Source organism: Vigna radiata, chromosome 7 (genome assembly GCF_000741045.1).
Source record: "Vigna radiata var. radiata cultivar VC1973A chromosome 7, Vradiata_ver6, whole genome shotgun sequence".
Lineage (NCBI taxonomy): Eukaryota > Viridiplantae > Streptophyta > Magnoliopsida > Fabales > Fabaceae > Vigna > Vigna radiata.
In genome coordinates, this window is record NC_028357.1 from 46,568,618 (window position 1) to 46,583,976 (window position 15,359).

The 15,359-nt window shown below is 33.8% G+C and overlaps 2 protein-coding genes across 3 annotated transcripts; both read left to right on the top strand.

The window, feature by feature from the left end:
- Positions 1-78: 78 nt before the first annotated feature.
- Positions 79-4,876, top strand: LOC106769453 (protein trichome birefringence-like 14). Its single transcript, XM_014655079.2, has 5 exons — positions 79-261; positions 996-1,150; positions 1,417-2,094; positions 2,878-3,073; positions 3,488-4,876. Exons 1-5 carry the CDS (start codon positions 245-247, stop codon positions 4,314-4,316), a joined length of 1,875 nt encoding a protein of 624 aa, XP_014510565.1. The 5' UTR covers positions 79-244; the 3' UTR covers positions 4,317-4,876.
- A 3,220-nt stretch (positions 4,877-8,096) lies between these two features.
- LOC106768544 (von Willebrand factor A domain-containing protein DDB_G0286969) lies at positions 8,097-14,632 on the top strand. Of its 2 annotated transcripts, none has more exons than XM_014653752.2 (13): positions 8,097-8,574; positions 8,688-8,840; positions 8,952-9,164; positions 9,261-9,350; positions 9,436-9,552; positions 9,657-9,926; positions 10,187-10,343; positions 10,525-10,602; positions 12,444-12,544; positions 13,050-13,220; positions 13,640-13,717; positions 13,821-13,928; positions 14,124-14,632. In XM_014653752.2, exons 1-13 carry the CDS (start codon positions 8,185-8,187, stop codon positions 14,463-14,465), a joined length of 2,268 nt encoding a protein of 755 aa, XP_014509238.1. In that variant the 5' UTR covers positions 8,097-8,184; the 3' UTR covers positions 14,466-14,632. The 2 variants fall into 2 exon arrangements, with proteins under 2 accessions (XP_014509238.1, XP_014509239.1); XM_014653753.2 differs by having other exon boundaries at positions 13,643-13,717.
- The last annotated feature ends 727 nt before the right edge of the window (positions 14,633-15,359 follow it).

Consider the following 15,359-nt stretch of genomic DNA (forward strand, 5'->3'; position numbering starts at 1 on the left):
CGTAACAATATATCTAAACTTAATTAATTAATGCTAATAAAAAAAATAAGCCGAGTTTAAACTTAATGTCTGGCCGCGATCCCCGCTGTTCCGATTTGTTAGTCATCCACAGCTTCGCATTTTCCCCTCTTTTCCCAAAATTCTCATTCTCCTAATTTCTTTTTATTTTCTTCATTCAAACATTCTGGTATTTTGTCTTCTTCATTTCTTGGAGATTCAGCAACGTTGTAAATTCACACTTTCCATGTTCATCCCAAACAGGTGAAATTATCATCTGCATCTCTTACGAACCCGCCTCATCCATTGTTATTTTATTTGCGTTTCTGATAGATTGCTAGCTAGCTCTTCAACTTTTTGTTTTTTTGGTCTTTTCATTTTAGGGTTCCTCTGTATGTTCGTAGTTTCATGTACTTGTCCTGATTTTGATGCAGCAAATTGTCCCACACAACATCAAACTTTACTTTTCTTTTTCTATTCTAGTGCCTCTGTAAATTTGTGTTTCTTACAAATGTAAAGTAAGTGCATTATATGGATCGCAGTAACGTATCTGAAATTCACAATTGAGATGGTGAGTGGCGCATAATAGACGGGTAAGAACCACTTTTGCGGTGGGAAGTGTTAATTTGGATTGGTTTCTTGTGTGCTATGTTGGACTAGAAGCAGATTAAATTGCAAAGGGAGGAGAGAGTGAAAAGTGAAATATTGACAACGCAAGATTAGGGTTAGCCTGCCAAATAAATAGTTACTGCTTTAGACTGTTTGTACTGTTAGCAGTTTGTTAGGATTTGCTAACATCTTGGACATGATTTTAGTGTCTAGTCTATGTGATGTGTTGACTGAATGCAGTTTTTTTTATTCTCTCTTGTTAGAACATTGTTTTTCACATTGCTGCCATAGATTCTAGGCCACTGTTGAGTTTTAACTCATTTTCATAACTGAGAGTTTGTCCTTATCTTTTCCACTTCTTTTTTATTTGTAATTTAATGGTTATGCAGGATGAAGGTAGGCTTTAATGGATTAAGGGGTAAAGAAATTTCACTTATTTCTATTGTTCTCATGTCTGCAACTATCATTTTTTGGTCATGGGAGAAAATGCCTGGTCTTAATACCTTTCTTCCTCCTGAAACACCATCACTGCAGTTCTCTTCAGGTTTACTTCCATTTATATAATTGTTCTTGAGAAATACTTTTACTAATATTATACCCTGTAAATGTGAAAAAAAATACAAATATTTATTTTATGAAGGTAAAGGTGTGTGACTTGTTAATGTTTCTTAAACATTAATATTTTACAGACCAAACAACTATCAGGCTTTGTTTTTGTACCCAGGATTTGAAGGTTCATACTAAATAGAGCCCCTTGCATTGTTTGATCTCAGTAGTGATTTTTGGGAGGCTTGTTTTACATATGTGCAGATCATTTAGTTACTACTCGTTCAGTCGAGGTGCCATCACCAGATCCTCGTTTGGGTGAAGATGGCTCATTGTTGGCAAAGACTAAGACCAACAATGAGTTCAAAGAAGAACTCGATCAGGAGGGAGTATCACAGACTATTCCTTCACTAATATCTTCAGGGAAGAGCAATGATGAAGAGGGCCCACCATTACTGCCAAAGGAAAAGAGCGCTAATGAACCAGAAAATCGACATCTTGAAGGAGCATCACAAAAGATTCCTGCACCAACCACTTATGAAGGAGAAGATGGCTCATCATCGACAAAAGAAAAGACCGTAAATGAAGGAGAAAAACTACATCTTGAGGGAGCATCACAGATGGTTCCTGTACAAACCTCTTCTGGGAAAAACATGAGTGAAGATGGCCCATCATTGACAAAGGAAAACACCACTAATGGTCCAGAAAAAGTGCATCTCCAGGGAGCATCACTGATGGTTCCTGCACAAACCTCTTCTGGGAAAAGCATGGGTGAAGATAACCAACCATTGGCAAAGGAAAAGACCACTGGTGAAGCTAAGGAGGAAAAAACTTTGAAACAAGAACAGGAACATAGAAATGATTCTGTGATGAATTCTCCACAAACAAGCTCTTCAATCGTTGGGAAAGACGACAGATGGGAAAATTCTACAGTAAGTAAAGGTATAGAGGTCTTTTTGCTAATCACCTAGCCAACTCTTCCCCGAGTTTCTCTCCTTGGTATGAGTTGCGCGAAAGTCAATACATGCTTTTAAACTCGTTTTATAAAATGATATTCCTTTTAAAGAATATCTCTGGATTTTTTTAGTAACTTAGTTTATTTGATGGTTTCTAAGAAAACTCGAAACTTTAGATCCATTTGTTTGGAGGTTGAATAAAATTAATTTTATGGAACTAATTTTGAACTGTTAAACACAATTAGAATGCGTGTTCAAATTATTTTCAGGTTCTAATTGTAGGTTAGAATGTGTCACGATAAGATGAATTGGTTCTAGAGATGGGCCAAATAGGCAGGTTGGTAGAGGAAAATTGATTTTTGTTCTTCTACTTATTTTCCAATGATGAACTTCGTAATGAAGGGCATCTCCTAACTTATAAGAAACCATTTTTAGTTCAGAATTGTTGAAAAAATTTATAATTATCTTGTCATTAGGCTATTGACTCTTTTTTTCTTGTTTGCAAGAGAATTACCTATTATTCTGGTAATTCTCAGTCACAACTTTTGAGTAGGTTGGTATAGTTATATATTATTGATGTGAAAACGAATTTCACGTATTAGATAACCTGGCTTAAACTTTCTAAATTACTGCTCCTGTTTGCCCTGTATCATCAAAAAAAAAATATATTCTTCAGCTGGAGGGACATACCTTGTACATTTGTTAAACTATGAACAAGATTTGAAGTATTGATAACTAATGTATGTTTCCTTGTTGACCCTTTATCCAGTCTGTAACTATGCAAGAGGAAAATGGGTCCCAGACAACAATCGACCTTTATATTCAGGTTTTGGTTGCAAACAGTGGCTATCAACAATGTGGGCTTGTCGCTTGATGCAGCGCACCGATTTTGAATATGAGAGGCTTCGATGGCAACCCAAGGATTGTCAAATGGATGAATTTGAAGGTTCTAAATTCTTGAGAAGGTATTTCATTCATCCATATATAGAAGTATAGATTGAGCTTTTGTGTAATTGTGTATGATTTCGTACTGAACATTGTGTTTTTCAAATTCCTTTTACCCTTAGATTCATTCAAATTTATTCAGGCATAGGGTTCTCCTCGATTGTCTTGAAGGAGGATTGGATTAGTCAACTTTGGTTGAGTGCATGTGTAATTTTGTATTATTTGATTTTGAGCATTGTGTTTACTCATTATCGCAAGACTGATGTTTTTTTCAATGCCCTTTTTTTCACCTTTGTAGATTTCCTCTGATTTCGAAAACAAATATCCCTGACCTTTCTCATCCACATTCAGTTTTTTACTGCCTTGTTTTTGGGTTCAACAGAGAAAAAGTCAATAAACAAATGATCAATTGATGATAATTTTTGTGCTTTCAGGATGCAAAACAAAACTCTAGCTTTTGTTGGAGACTCATTGGGGCGACAACAGTTCCAGTCTTTAATGTGCATGATCTCTGGTGGTAAGGATGAGCTTCATGTTGAGGATGTGGGGAGGGAGTATGGATTGACTATAGCTGATGGCTCTGCCCGTCCTAATGGGTGGGCATTTCGCTTCTCAAGCACTAATACGACCATCCTGTACTACTGGTCTGCAAGCCTTTGTGATGTTGAACCTATTGATATAAACAACCCTAACACGGATTATGCAATGCATCTCGATCGACCACCAGCGTTCTTGCGCCAGTATCTCCACAAGTTCAATGTATTGGTTCTCAACACAGGTCACCACTGGAATCGGGGAAAGCTCAATGCTAACCGGTGGGTAATGCATGTTGGTGGTGTGCCAAATACTGATAGGAAGATAGCAGTGATTTGGGGTGCCAAGAATCTTACAATCCACAGCATTGTTAGTTGGGTGAATTCACAGCTTCCAAAATATCCAGGTCTTAAAGCATTCCTTCGGACCATCTCTCCTAGGCATTTTTTTGGTGGGGAGTGGAACACGGGAGGCAGTTGTGACAACACCAAACCAATGTCTGTTGGAAAGGAAATATTGGAAGAAGAGTCTAGTGATCAAGGCGCTGCACATGCAGTAAAGGGAACAGGTGTTAAACTCTTAGACATTACAGCTCTTTCTCAGCTCAGGGATGAGGCTCATATATCACGGTTCAGTATTACAGCAAAGCCTGGTGTGCAGGATTGCTTACACTGGTGTTTGCCTGGTGTTCCTGATACATGGAATGAAGTACTCTTTGCTCAAATCTAGTTTGCACTGTAGTGCTCGAAGAGTTTTGGTTGGCGTTGAAAAGGTTACGAACATTTCTTGGCTTGGAAAGGGTCATTCACTTTCAAAGCCATATAGTTTTTCAGAGGATGTAATCATGGAGGTTTGCCACATGTGCTAACTGAGTTCGTTCTTCAGAGAAGATCTGATGAAATATCTGAAGTCGTACGTTGCAAAGATTTGCTTTACGGTATTGCCTTAGAAATACCTCTGAATACTCAAATTTTGTGGTCTTTTGTTGTATGACTTATTTGACACGTAAATTAGTTACTCCTTTGTATGGCCAACACATATAGAGTGTTCAGTAGAAAAGAGGATCGATAAACAGCTGCAGTACAGGATAGGATCATTCAACTGTTACTGAAAGTGAGTTCTTCATAATTTATTGTAGCCTAGATTGAAATCAGATAGAACAGGAAACACCCGTGCTCTCTATTTAAAAACGAAACATACAGGGTGGAAGAGAATAGTGTATTATTACAAGTTTTGGATTTTTTATAATGGAGTTTCAAAGCTTATATGGCGTATATTGATACATGTCATACTGAATTTAATATGCATCATTGCATGTATCTTCTGTAGTTCATACAGGATAATATTTCAAGTGGGGTCATTGAGCGTTATAGTTATGTTGACTCGCATTCATGTGGTCATGGATCTGTTTGCACGCCCGACAATACATTGCAATCATATTTACTAGCATGATTTTTATCTGTCTATTAACAGTGTCCCTCAGATTCTTTGATGAATTTATAATATAAAAATACGTGTAAATTTTCTGTTATTAGATTACTATGAGATAATATGTTAATAGATAATCTATTAATGTTTAGTATTATATGTACATGTTTTGCCATCTTACCTTAAAAATTGATTTTGTAAAATTAAATTAAATTTAAAATTTAATTTTTAAGACGGTGTGTGCATCTTTTCTATGATAGAATTAAAATGATATATGTGCACCTCTAATCCTTAAAATTGATTGCTGATCGCAATATGTCTCCTTCCTGGGATTTATTCTGGCTTGTTAGACCATTCCGATAAAAAACATGAATAAAAATTAGTTGCATTTCTTGTCATTTTGGTATCATGGATTTGAATTGAATAAAGTTTTCAGATATTATTATTTTGCAATTTTAGTCTTTCGTCGTTCTTTTGTCAAATATTTAATAAATTTTGCTACCAACACATTAAAATGATTGAATTATATTTTAATCTTTCACGATTGCGAAATGAAAGGAACTAAAAAGCATAATTAAGTTATATTAATGTATTTGTCAATAAAAGAAAAATAGAGATATGTTTAACTCGGACTTGCACAAAAAAAACCGTGAGTTTTTTTTTTCTTTTTTTTTTTATAACATGTTTCCTCTTTCCAATTTCATCATATCATTAATTTAATACTATATTAGTAAATTAAGAAGGAAAAATATTCTAAAATTCTTTTGTATACATGTGGATTTTATGTAAAGTCAATATATTTTTCTTATATATATAACTTTTTCCTGAACTGCATGTAATTTTCGTGTTTCCTAGATGAAACTTTATCTTGCTATGATTCTAAATTCATGTTTTGATAATTGATTGAACTTTTTGTTATGTAACTATAATAATTTGAAGTGATAGAGTCGTGTAAGTGAAGAATAGTATGTATTCTATAAAATGAGGGGAACTAAATTTCTTTCAATCTTAAAGTCATATGGTTGAATTTTAAAACTCGGGCATGAATGTTGTAGTTTCATATTGACTTAAATATGATAAATTTAAGAAATTATTGCCAAAACTTTATTGAGACTCTGAAATTCTGGATTATGAAATTTTAAGTTAAAACATATTATTGGAAGCATGTTGGGTTGAGGAATGTTTTAAAAACATGGTTCAAGTGTTAATTATTGAGATTTGTAAGAATAGAGAAGAAAATCAAATTTAATATCATACTAATGAATGTGATATATTGAGTTTTTTATTTTATTTTTATTAATATATATTTTGTTAGAAGTGCATTTTAAGCCTAACTCAAATCCACAAAACCGGTTTGTAGGATGAGGTTTTCACCCACTTATATATACTTAAATGGCCTTATCTCTGGTCGATGTGAGTTTTCCAACATATTTCTTTTAATTATAGAAGAGTGACGTTACAAAATAAAATAAAATTAAAAATAAATAATTGTGTTTTAATATAACATAAATAAACAACATAACAAGAATATAAATTAATACAAAGATGACGGTGTAATTAAATTTGATTAAATAATATAATTATAATTTAATAAAGGTAATTTGTATCTACTAAACATAAATTAAATTATATATATAAAATTTTAATAAAAATGACATGTGAGTAACTGAAGATAGATTATATATATATATATATATATATATATATATATATATATATATATATATTATAAAATATATAATTTAAATGACATAATTACATATTAATAAAAAAATTATTGCGTAATAAAAGAGGAATCAAATGATATAGTTATAAAAAAACATGGTTTCAAAGAGAAATATTTCAATTTTGAGAGATAAAAAGAAAAAGTATTATGACCATTATCATTATTATATTTTTTTTATATGTTTACATAATTATTACATGACTTATAATTATTATGAAGATTATAAATAAATATTATTTTTTGTAAAGTTTTTAATAAGGATCTGTCAATTTAATTAAGCATTCATATGACTTATTATTTTAATTAGTAAGTGTTTAAAGTATTAAGTTTTTTTAGCATCAAATATGATTTTGTATGCGTCCAATATGATTGTTCTTTATCGTAGAAATGAAATCACCATGTTGTATGTAACACGGTGTTGGAAACAAATATATCTATTTAAGGATGTTCAGATTGGATTGAATCAAATTAATTAAAAGAATCCATCCAAATCAAACCACGCTACAAGTTAATTTAATATCGATTAAATAACATTTTTAGTTCAGAATCCATGTAATTTGATTAAGAACATATTTTCATTTATGATTTTCCAAATAATCTTTACATCAATTAACCAAGGGCTATTAATTTTGTAATAAATTGAAAATGATAACTACAGTTAAAGAAACTATAACATATCTTTCATTATTATTTTAGGAGCGAAATATAATTTTAAAAGTAATGGCGGAGATTGATACATCCTCGCAAGTTGACTACACCGCCCAAAGCACATAGCAACGGTCAAGTTTCAAGGGGATGGGGATAATGACAGAGGAGAGAGGTTTATTAATTGCGTCTTATTAATGCAACAGTGCATGACATTTATTTTGAATTGGAAAATGATATTAATTTTTTTATATGACACTGCACAGGTATCAAAATGTGGTTGGACGATTTCAAATTAAAAAATAAAACTTTGGTTTTTTCTTCCAAATATGCTCTTATTTCAGTTTTTTTAATTTGAAATCGTCCAACCACGTTTTGACACGTGTACAGTGTCAAAATAGTGTCAAAAATTGGTGTTAAAATGTTATTTTCCTTTTGAATTCACCATTACTGTCCTTATTTTAAGTAGTATATAACATCAAATTATGATTAAATAAAAGAAGTAAATCAATGATAATAATAAAACTTTAAACCAAGCCAGAAAGTAATCCGATTCAGCGTTCCATTTGCCGACAGAGGATCAGGGCACGTGGCAACAGGCAAAAAGCTCACACGCAGTTCCTAACGGAAAACGGGGCTGGGCATATGAGGGGGCCCCACACTCTATTCGTGCTACTTTTTATTTGCAATTATATAAATATATCCAAATGCGAATTTTGAAGATAACCGTTCTGCTTCTTCTGCACTCTTCTTCTCTTCTTCACATTCCAAACCGTCTCTTCTCTATTCTTCTCCGTCATGGCGGAGGATTTCTCCAAGGCGGTCGACGACGGACTCAGGCTCTCCAAGCGTATATACTTCGGCAAGGATAGGGCGGTGGCGCCGCCGAAACCTCCGCCCTCCATGGCCCGTTCCGCCACGGCGTTCCTCCCTTCCGCGGCGATGGTCTACGCGGTGATCTGCGATCCAGGAATCGTGGACAACCCCGACATCCCTAGCTACCAGCCGCACGTGCACGGAAGATGTGATCCCCCGGCGCTGATTCCGCTTCAGATGTACGCAATTGAGATGGAAGTTGACTGTCACCACGACACCGCGTTTGTCACCGTTTCTGGCACTTGGAGACTCCACTGCATCAAGGGAAGCCGCTCCTGCGATTGCCGTGTTGCTATTCCCATGGGCCTTCAGGTATTGTGGTATACAATCATGGAGGTTTATTTGGTTTAATTTTAATTTAATTTGAGTAATGAGGTTTTTAACGTGTTATAGACTTTTGTGTTCTGATATAATTTGGCTAACAGGGTTCAATTCTAGGTGTTGAGGTTAGCGTGCCTAGAAAATCTTATACTACTGAACTGGTTGTTCTGGAAGATGACAAAGGGAACCAAAACTTCGCGCCACCTCAAAATGGAGGGTTTCTTATCCCTAATATATTTACTTTAACTATACCACAGGTAATTAGGCTTATTGCGTTGCTTTGATTACTTGATTTGTATGGTTTAGTTTTTTTCTTTTTCCTTTGATGTGGTGCTGATTGTGGTTGGATTTTCACTTTTTTGTGATAGATTGATGGGGGTTCCAATTTGTCGATTAAAGTTCGTTGGTCTCAGAAAATAGCCTACTCCAATGGCCTGTTCTCTTTGGATGTACCTTTTAACTTTCCTGATTTTGTCAACCCTGCGGGGAAGAGGATACCTAAAAGAGAAAAGATACGAATTAATTTGGATGCTGTTACTGGAGGCGAGCTTCTGTGCAAGACAATAAGCCACCCAATGAAGGTTCGTGTGTTTTTTTTTTTTTTTTTGTGGCAACGCTGTTGAATTTTACTTATGACGTACGTACTAACTGATTGATTATTTCTCGGGACTGTCCAGCAAGTGAGGCGTCATGCGGGTAGTATGGACTTTGTGTATGAGTCTGATGTTCTCGCGTGGTCTAAAGTTGATTTTAGCTTTTCATACGCCGTAAGGACTCATGATTCATGACCAATATTTTTTCTTAGTTTGTGAGGTTGAAAGGATATTTTATTGGCTAACTGTCTGCATTTAGGTTTCTTCAAGTCATATGACTGGTGGTGTTGTTTTGGAATCTGCATCCGCACATGATCTTGATCAAAGAGAAATGTTTTACATGTATCTTTCTCCAGGAGATATTCAAAGTGAGAAGGTTTGTACTATAACTTCAAACTTTGTAGGTGTACTTCTGGTGTTTAATATAGACACACACATGCTAGTGTCTTTTGTCCTTACTTCTGGTATTTTAATTTGCAGGTATTCAAAAAGGAAATAATATTCCTTATTGACATCAGTGGTAGCATGCAGGGAAAGCTAATTGAAGACACAAAAAGTGCACTGTTAACCGCTCTCTCCAAGTTGAATAGTCCCGACTCATTTAATATTATAGCCTTTAATGGAGAGACTTATCTATTTTCCAAATCGATGGAATTGGCTTCCGAGGATGCTGTCGAAAGGGCTACTGAGTGGATTAACGTGAACTTTGTTGCTGGAGGTGGTACAAATATTTCACGTCCATTAAACACGGTACTTATGCTTATAAAAGACTCTTTCTCACTAATATAACTATAATGGAGCACTGGTTAAAATGAACCAAGATATACGAAATGCAATATACTTTGCAGATTAATCAGTTTTCTTTGGAGAAAAAATAATCTTTTGCGCAGCTTGTTGCGGGGAAAACCAATTCCTTAGATTCCGTTGCATCTTTGTTTGTTTTAAGACTTGTTCGACGTATTTTTATCAGTGTAATTGTTTTTTATTTATTTATGCCTTTTTTTTTTCAGGCAATAGAGATGCTCTCCAATGCTCAAAATTCGGTCCCAATAATTTTCCTAGTTACAGATGGAACCGTTGAAAATGAGAGACAAATTTGTGCTATGGTAAAGAACCTTATGATTAATGGAGAGTCAATATGCCCTCGAATCTACACTTTAGGCATTGGTACGATTCCTAGTATTTTTAGCCTTGATCAAAACTTGCTACTTGTCATAAATTTTATCTGTGACATTCTTTTAATTTTCGTAAACCCTGTTTAAGATATTGCTGTAGTTATTCTAATTCATTGTAAGTATTGGGAAAATTTCTTCATTTTATCACTCATCTTAAACTCGTTTAACCACAGGTTTATTCTGCAATCATTATTTCTTGCGGACCCTTGCAATGTTTGGTAGGGGCCAATACGGTGCTGCAATTGATGTTGGTATGTTCTAAATTTACTTAAATAAATACATATCATTGGCATTATTTATCTTTTTCTTTATCTGTATCTTTATATTCACAATTTTCATTCTAAAGAAGGAGAGGGGTTGTCTTAGGTCATTGACAGCCAACATTACTCATCAGTACACTTGAGTGACAGTGTTTCTCGTAAGTAGCAAGTAGTATATTAGAGGAAGAATGGCACGGGTGTTACTATGGACTGAAATTCCAAAGGTTTGGGGACAATAGTTAATATCAAATTAATGGTTTCATCAAAGACCGCCTAAATCATCAATTTGTATGCACATCATCAATACTTGCAACGCAATTAAGATTGGAAGAACATTTACTAGGAAATCTTTGGATAGATTTAGAGGGGTTTGTTGGAGGGTATTGTATCCTAGAGGGAAAGATTATCATAGGCAAGCATCTAAGTGGACATGTTAGTACTTTGTAGCCAGAGAAAGTGATTTTGGTTTCGGAGAAATAATGAGGAAAGACAGATTATTCTGGATTTCTCTGTCTTATGATTTCAATATTTTAAATACTTAGAGAGCGTAAGAAACATCAGTTTAAGGTCACAAACTGATTTCCTTTAGGCTAATCGTATTAGTAATAGAGTTTGTTAGGATTACAAGATGCTTCAAAAATAATAATGTAATGCAATGCAACACAGTTACTGATCATTGATGTTTGTTTTAAGGGACAAGTTTATCTAGGTGTCAAATTCTGGCAGATTAAGGGAGTTAAATTTGACTCTTAAAGGTTTTTAGGATTTACGAGGTAGTTTAGTCTCATTTTTTATGACATATCTAAGAGGATTAGAAAGGTTTTCGATAAATCATGAGATTTCTCTTGAGAGATGATAAATCTCTGTGATTGAATTTAAGTGTTTGAGTATATCGGTTAACACGAGTCTAGAGTTTTTTAATTTAAAATCACTGTACTTGTGTGTCTAAAACTTCATTTTTTTTTCTTTTGTGAGAGTTGATGTAAAGGTACAAGGCAAATATGAGAGTTTTACATAGTTTTTCTTGACTTTATATGATCAGGTATGGAGAATTATTGCGGAAGAATCTAGAAAATAAAGGTGTTACTTATATTAGAACTGTGTAAGATATGTATGATGAGTGAACTACTTAAAGAAAGATTTTACTTATAATTGAACCGTGTAAGATATGTATGATGGGAGTGAACAACTAGCTTAAAAATTTCAGGATGCGCGAGACTTATGATTTTACCAAAAGAATAGGATTACATCAAAATTCAGCCTTACAGCCTTTGCATGTATTTTTGAGAAATCAAATAAACAACTGACTGTAATTTTATTATTGTTTCTAATTGGTCTGGGGCTCTTTTACCTTTGGTAAATCATACAATTACCTCCTGGACAGTTAGTTTCACCCACAAATGATATAAATATGCAATAGGGACAATCTTTTTATATGTTCCTCAGCACATTTCATCCTTACGTCGTTGTTTAATTTAGTGTTGTATGAACAAAACAAGATTCTTTCAACTCAGTCTCATGCGGTTATGTGATCTAATCTAATCTCATTTAATGAGATAGCATTTTTGTTCTGATATTTATTCTAAACTTTTATACTATTTCCAAACACAGTCCATAAACTATTTAATAATACCACGGTTAACCCTGAAGGATTTCATAATTACATTTTAATATTGAAGTTTGAATGGCTAAAGTACCCTTGCCTGGTATATTACGGACTTGTTGAAATTTACCGAAAGTAGGTTCAATTGGATAGTACGAGAGAAGGATGTGTTAAGGCTTGATGCATTAAAACCTAATTTGATAACTGGCCCTCTTTCTTGAATTGCCAGATTTGATTGAGTCTCGAATGCTGACACTGTTTGACAAAGCTTCATCTCTCGTTCTTGCAAATATCAAAGTGGATTCATTGGATGATATTGGGGAACTCGAGGTAAAAAATGCTAACAGAATACCTTGTTAGATTGGATTTGAAGAATAACATTTTGCTACCTGTTTTTCACTCTTTCCCAAAAAGTTGATATGTACAAAACCATTGTCTTTCACTTAAAGTTTTTTTTTTTTTAATTTTCATCCTTCAGTTCATCTGCCATGGCCACCCCTTCAGCTTTTGAATCTGCGTTACTGTCTTAACTTATGACCAGTGCTGGATTGATCACTCTGCACGATAAAATGTGCCGTTATGCTCCATTTCATTATTATTCTCCTCGTTCTAGGCTTCTTAATACTGTTGTTCCCTATATCTTTTGTCATGTCTTTTTCTATTTGTATTGTCTTTAGAGTGACATTTGAAAACGAAGATTGATATGAATGCCATTGTGAATCTACATGTCCTGGCCTTTCTGACAATTTATTTTCTGTTGCAAATATCCTGAATGTCCAACTTTCCCTGAGTTTATTACTCTCTCTTACGGGATTATCTGCAATGTATGTTATAGGTATACCCTTCTCATATTCCAGATCTTTCATCAGAAGGTCCACTGATTTTATCTGGAAGATACAAGGGAAATTTCCCTAAAACTCTTAAAGTCGAAGGTATTTTGGCTGATTTCAGTAATTTTGTAGTAGATATGAAGATACAAAATGCTAAGGACATGCCTCTACAAAGGGTAAAGTAGTCTTCTGCCTAGTTTTATTGTATATAAATTGCGACTGAAAATATCCTAGAGGAGGCTCTAAGTTTTGTTTGTCGGTGATGCTGAGCTATTTAGTGCTTACATTACATGAACAACCTCTCTGAAAAATCTGTTTTTCAAATAGCAAACTAGTTCGGTAAAATTTATCATAATTGTAGTAAGATTTGTTGAAATGTGTACATACAGAATCATGGTTTATTTTGTCTCATTTGTTTAGTATGCCAGTGAACGTAAATACATGCAGCTTCATCTTATTCTTTCAGTCATGGTTCCAACATGTTTTGATCAGACGCTGGTTTATAAATTAATATATTAATGTCCACAATTTCACATTTGTGTTTCATTTTATTTATTATTATTATTCATTTATATGGCTCTATTTTCTTTCTTAGCAGGTTTGTGCTAGAGATCAAATAGAGCATCTTACCGCTCAAGCATGGTTTTTGGAAAATAAACAGCTAGAACAGAAGGTTTGTTAATACTGCATGCCATCACTCCACTCAATGTGTTGGGGATTTCGAGTTTCTTTTATTGTTGAATAAATTTTCGTATGCATCTTCATTAAATTTGCAGGTTGCAAAACTGAGCCTGCAGACGGGCTTTATCTCCGAGTATACACGAATGGTTTTACTTGAGACCGATCATCTAAAGAAAGTCAAGGAATCAGCCGGAACGAAAGAAGTATGTATACCATCACTCCACTCATCTTTTTCAATAAAGCAGATACTAAATAACGGTTTCATTTAAACGTCCTTAAGTAATTAGAACTATGCCTGTTCATTATGGTTTGTTTATATTATTTTGCTATAAAACATGGATAAAATCTGACGTAGAAACTGTTCAATTGATGTTTTTTTTTTCATTGATCGCAAACAGGCGTCAAAAAAGAGCAATGGTCGGTTTGAGACAGGCGTCCAAGGGCAAAGAATGATTTTACTACCACATTTGGGTATCGGCTTTGGCAACTTAAGTGCAACTGTTGAAAATACTCCTCCCGGATATAAATCGAAATTGCCTGAAGTTCCTGAAATCTTCAAGGCGGCCACAAATTGTTGTGAAACGTTGTTAAGTTACTGCTGCTGCATGTGCTGCATCCAGTGCTGTGCTCGGTTAAACAACCAATGTGCAACTGCATTGACACAACTTTGCATTGGTCTAGGATGCTTTGGCTGCATCACTTGTTGTTCAGAGATATGCTGTTCTGGAAATGAAGGCTAGAATCTCAATTTTGTTGTATGATTTTTGTATTCACTGTTTATATAGTTGTCAGTTGGGAAAATGTATATCAGCAAGTCATACTTGTTATATTGTATAGTTTTTTCTGATGCAAGTTTAAACTTGCAATAGATATCAAATCAAATTATAGCATTCTATCAACAAAGAAAGTAACTCATACCAAGTCTTTTCTGCCGATTTCTATTGCTCTAATTTTTTTTTAAAACTTTCAGCTTTTTTTCGGCAAGCCATCTCGCCTAGGTTTCTAAGTTTTTAATCGGATCACTTGCTGAGAAATTCCAGTCTTAGGGATAGTTTTGACAAATTAAATTTTTTAAATTCATTATTAGCATAGTAATTTATAATTAAAATTAGTTTTAATTTGAATAATTGTATTCAAAAAGTAATTTTAAGATAGTTTTATTGAGTTAAATTAAGAAAAGCAGATCATATAATAGATTGCAGAAAAGTTTTACAAAGCTATATTGAGAAAAAATAAGCTACAAACGTACATATACGTAAACTTATTTTTAAAAAAGAAGCTTAAATATTACATTTGATACTTCTCAAACAATTTTAAAAGAAAACAGTCAACTTTTTTAATTAAGCTATCATTAAACGTGTTTATTTTTAAAAAAATGGTGTAATAAATAATTTACATTATCTCAATTTTTTTAATTGATGGAAAAAAGATTTAAGTTACTACTTCTATAAGAAAGATTGTTGAAAACATCAAAAGAATAAGAGATTTTGTATATTTGCATAGTATGAATATTTAAAGATTTGGTTGAAAATATATATATATATATATATAGGGGTTTGCTAACTTGCGTACGCCTGTTTTTCAGTTGGTACATTTTAGCAATGTGTACCGGGTTTCAGTAGACAAAAATACCC

Bases quoted from the DNA above. Each gene is read 5' to 3' on its own strand.
- LOC106769453 (XM_014655079.2), top strand. The intron at 2,095-2,877 runs GTATAGAGGTCT...CCCTTTATCCAG, and splicing joins AAATTCTACAGTAAGTAAAG to TCTGTAACTATGCAAGAGGA. The intron at 3,074-3,487 runs GTATTTCATTCA...TTGTGCTTTCAG, and splicing joins GGTTCTAAATTCTTGAGAAG to GATGCAAAACAAAACTCTAG.
- LOC106768544 (XM_014653752.2), top strand. From the start codon at position 8,185: ATGGCGGAGGATTTCTCCAAGGCGGTCGACGACGGACTCAGGCTCTCC. The intron at 9,351-9,435 runs GTAAGGACTCAT...GTCTGCATTTAG, and splicing joins ATTTTAGCTTTTCATACGCC to GTTTCTTCAAGTCATATGAC. The intron at 13,221-13,639 runs GTAAAGTAGTCT...TTTCTTTCTTAG, and splicing joins AGGACATGCCTCTACAAAGG to CAGGTTTGTGCTAGAGATCA.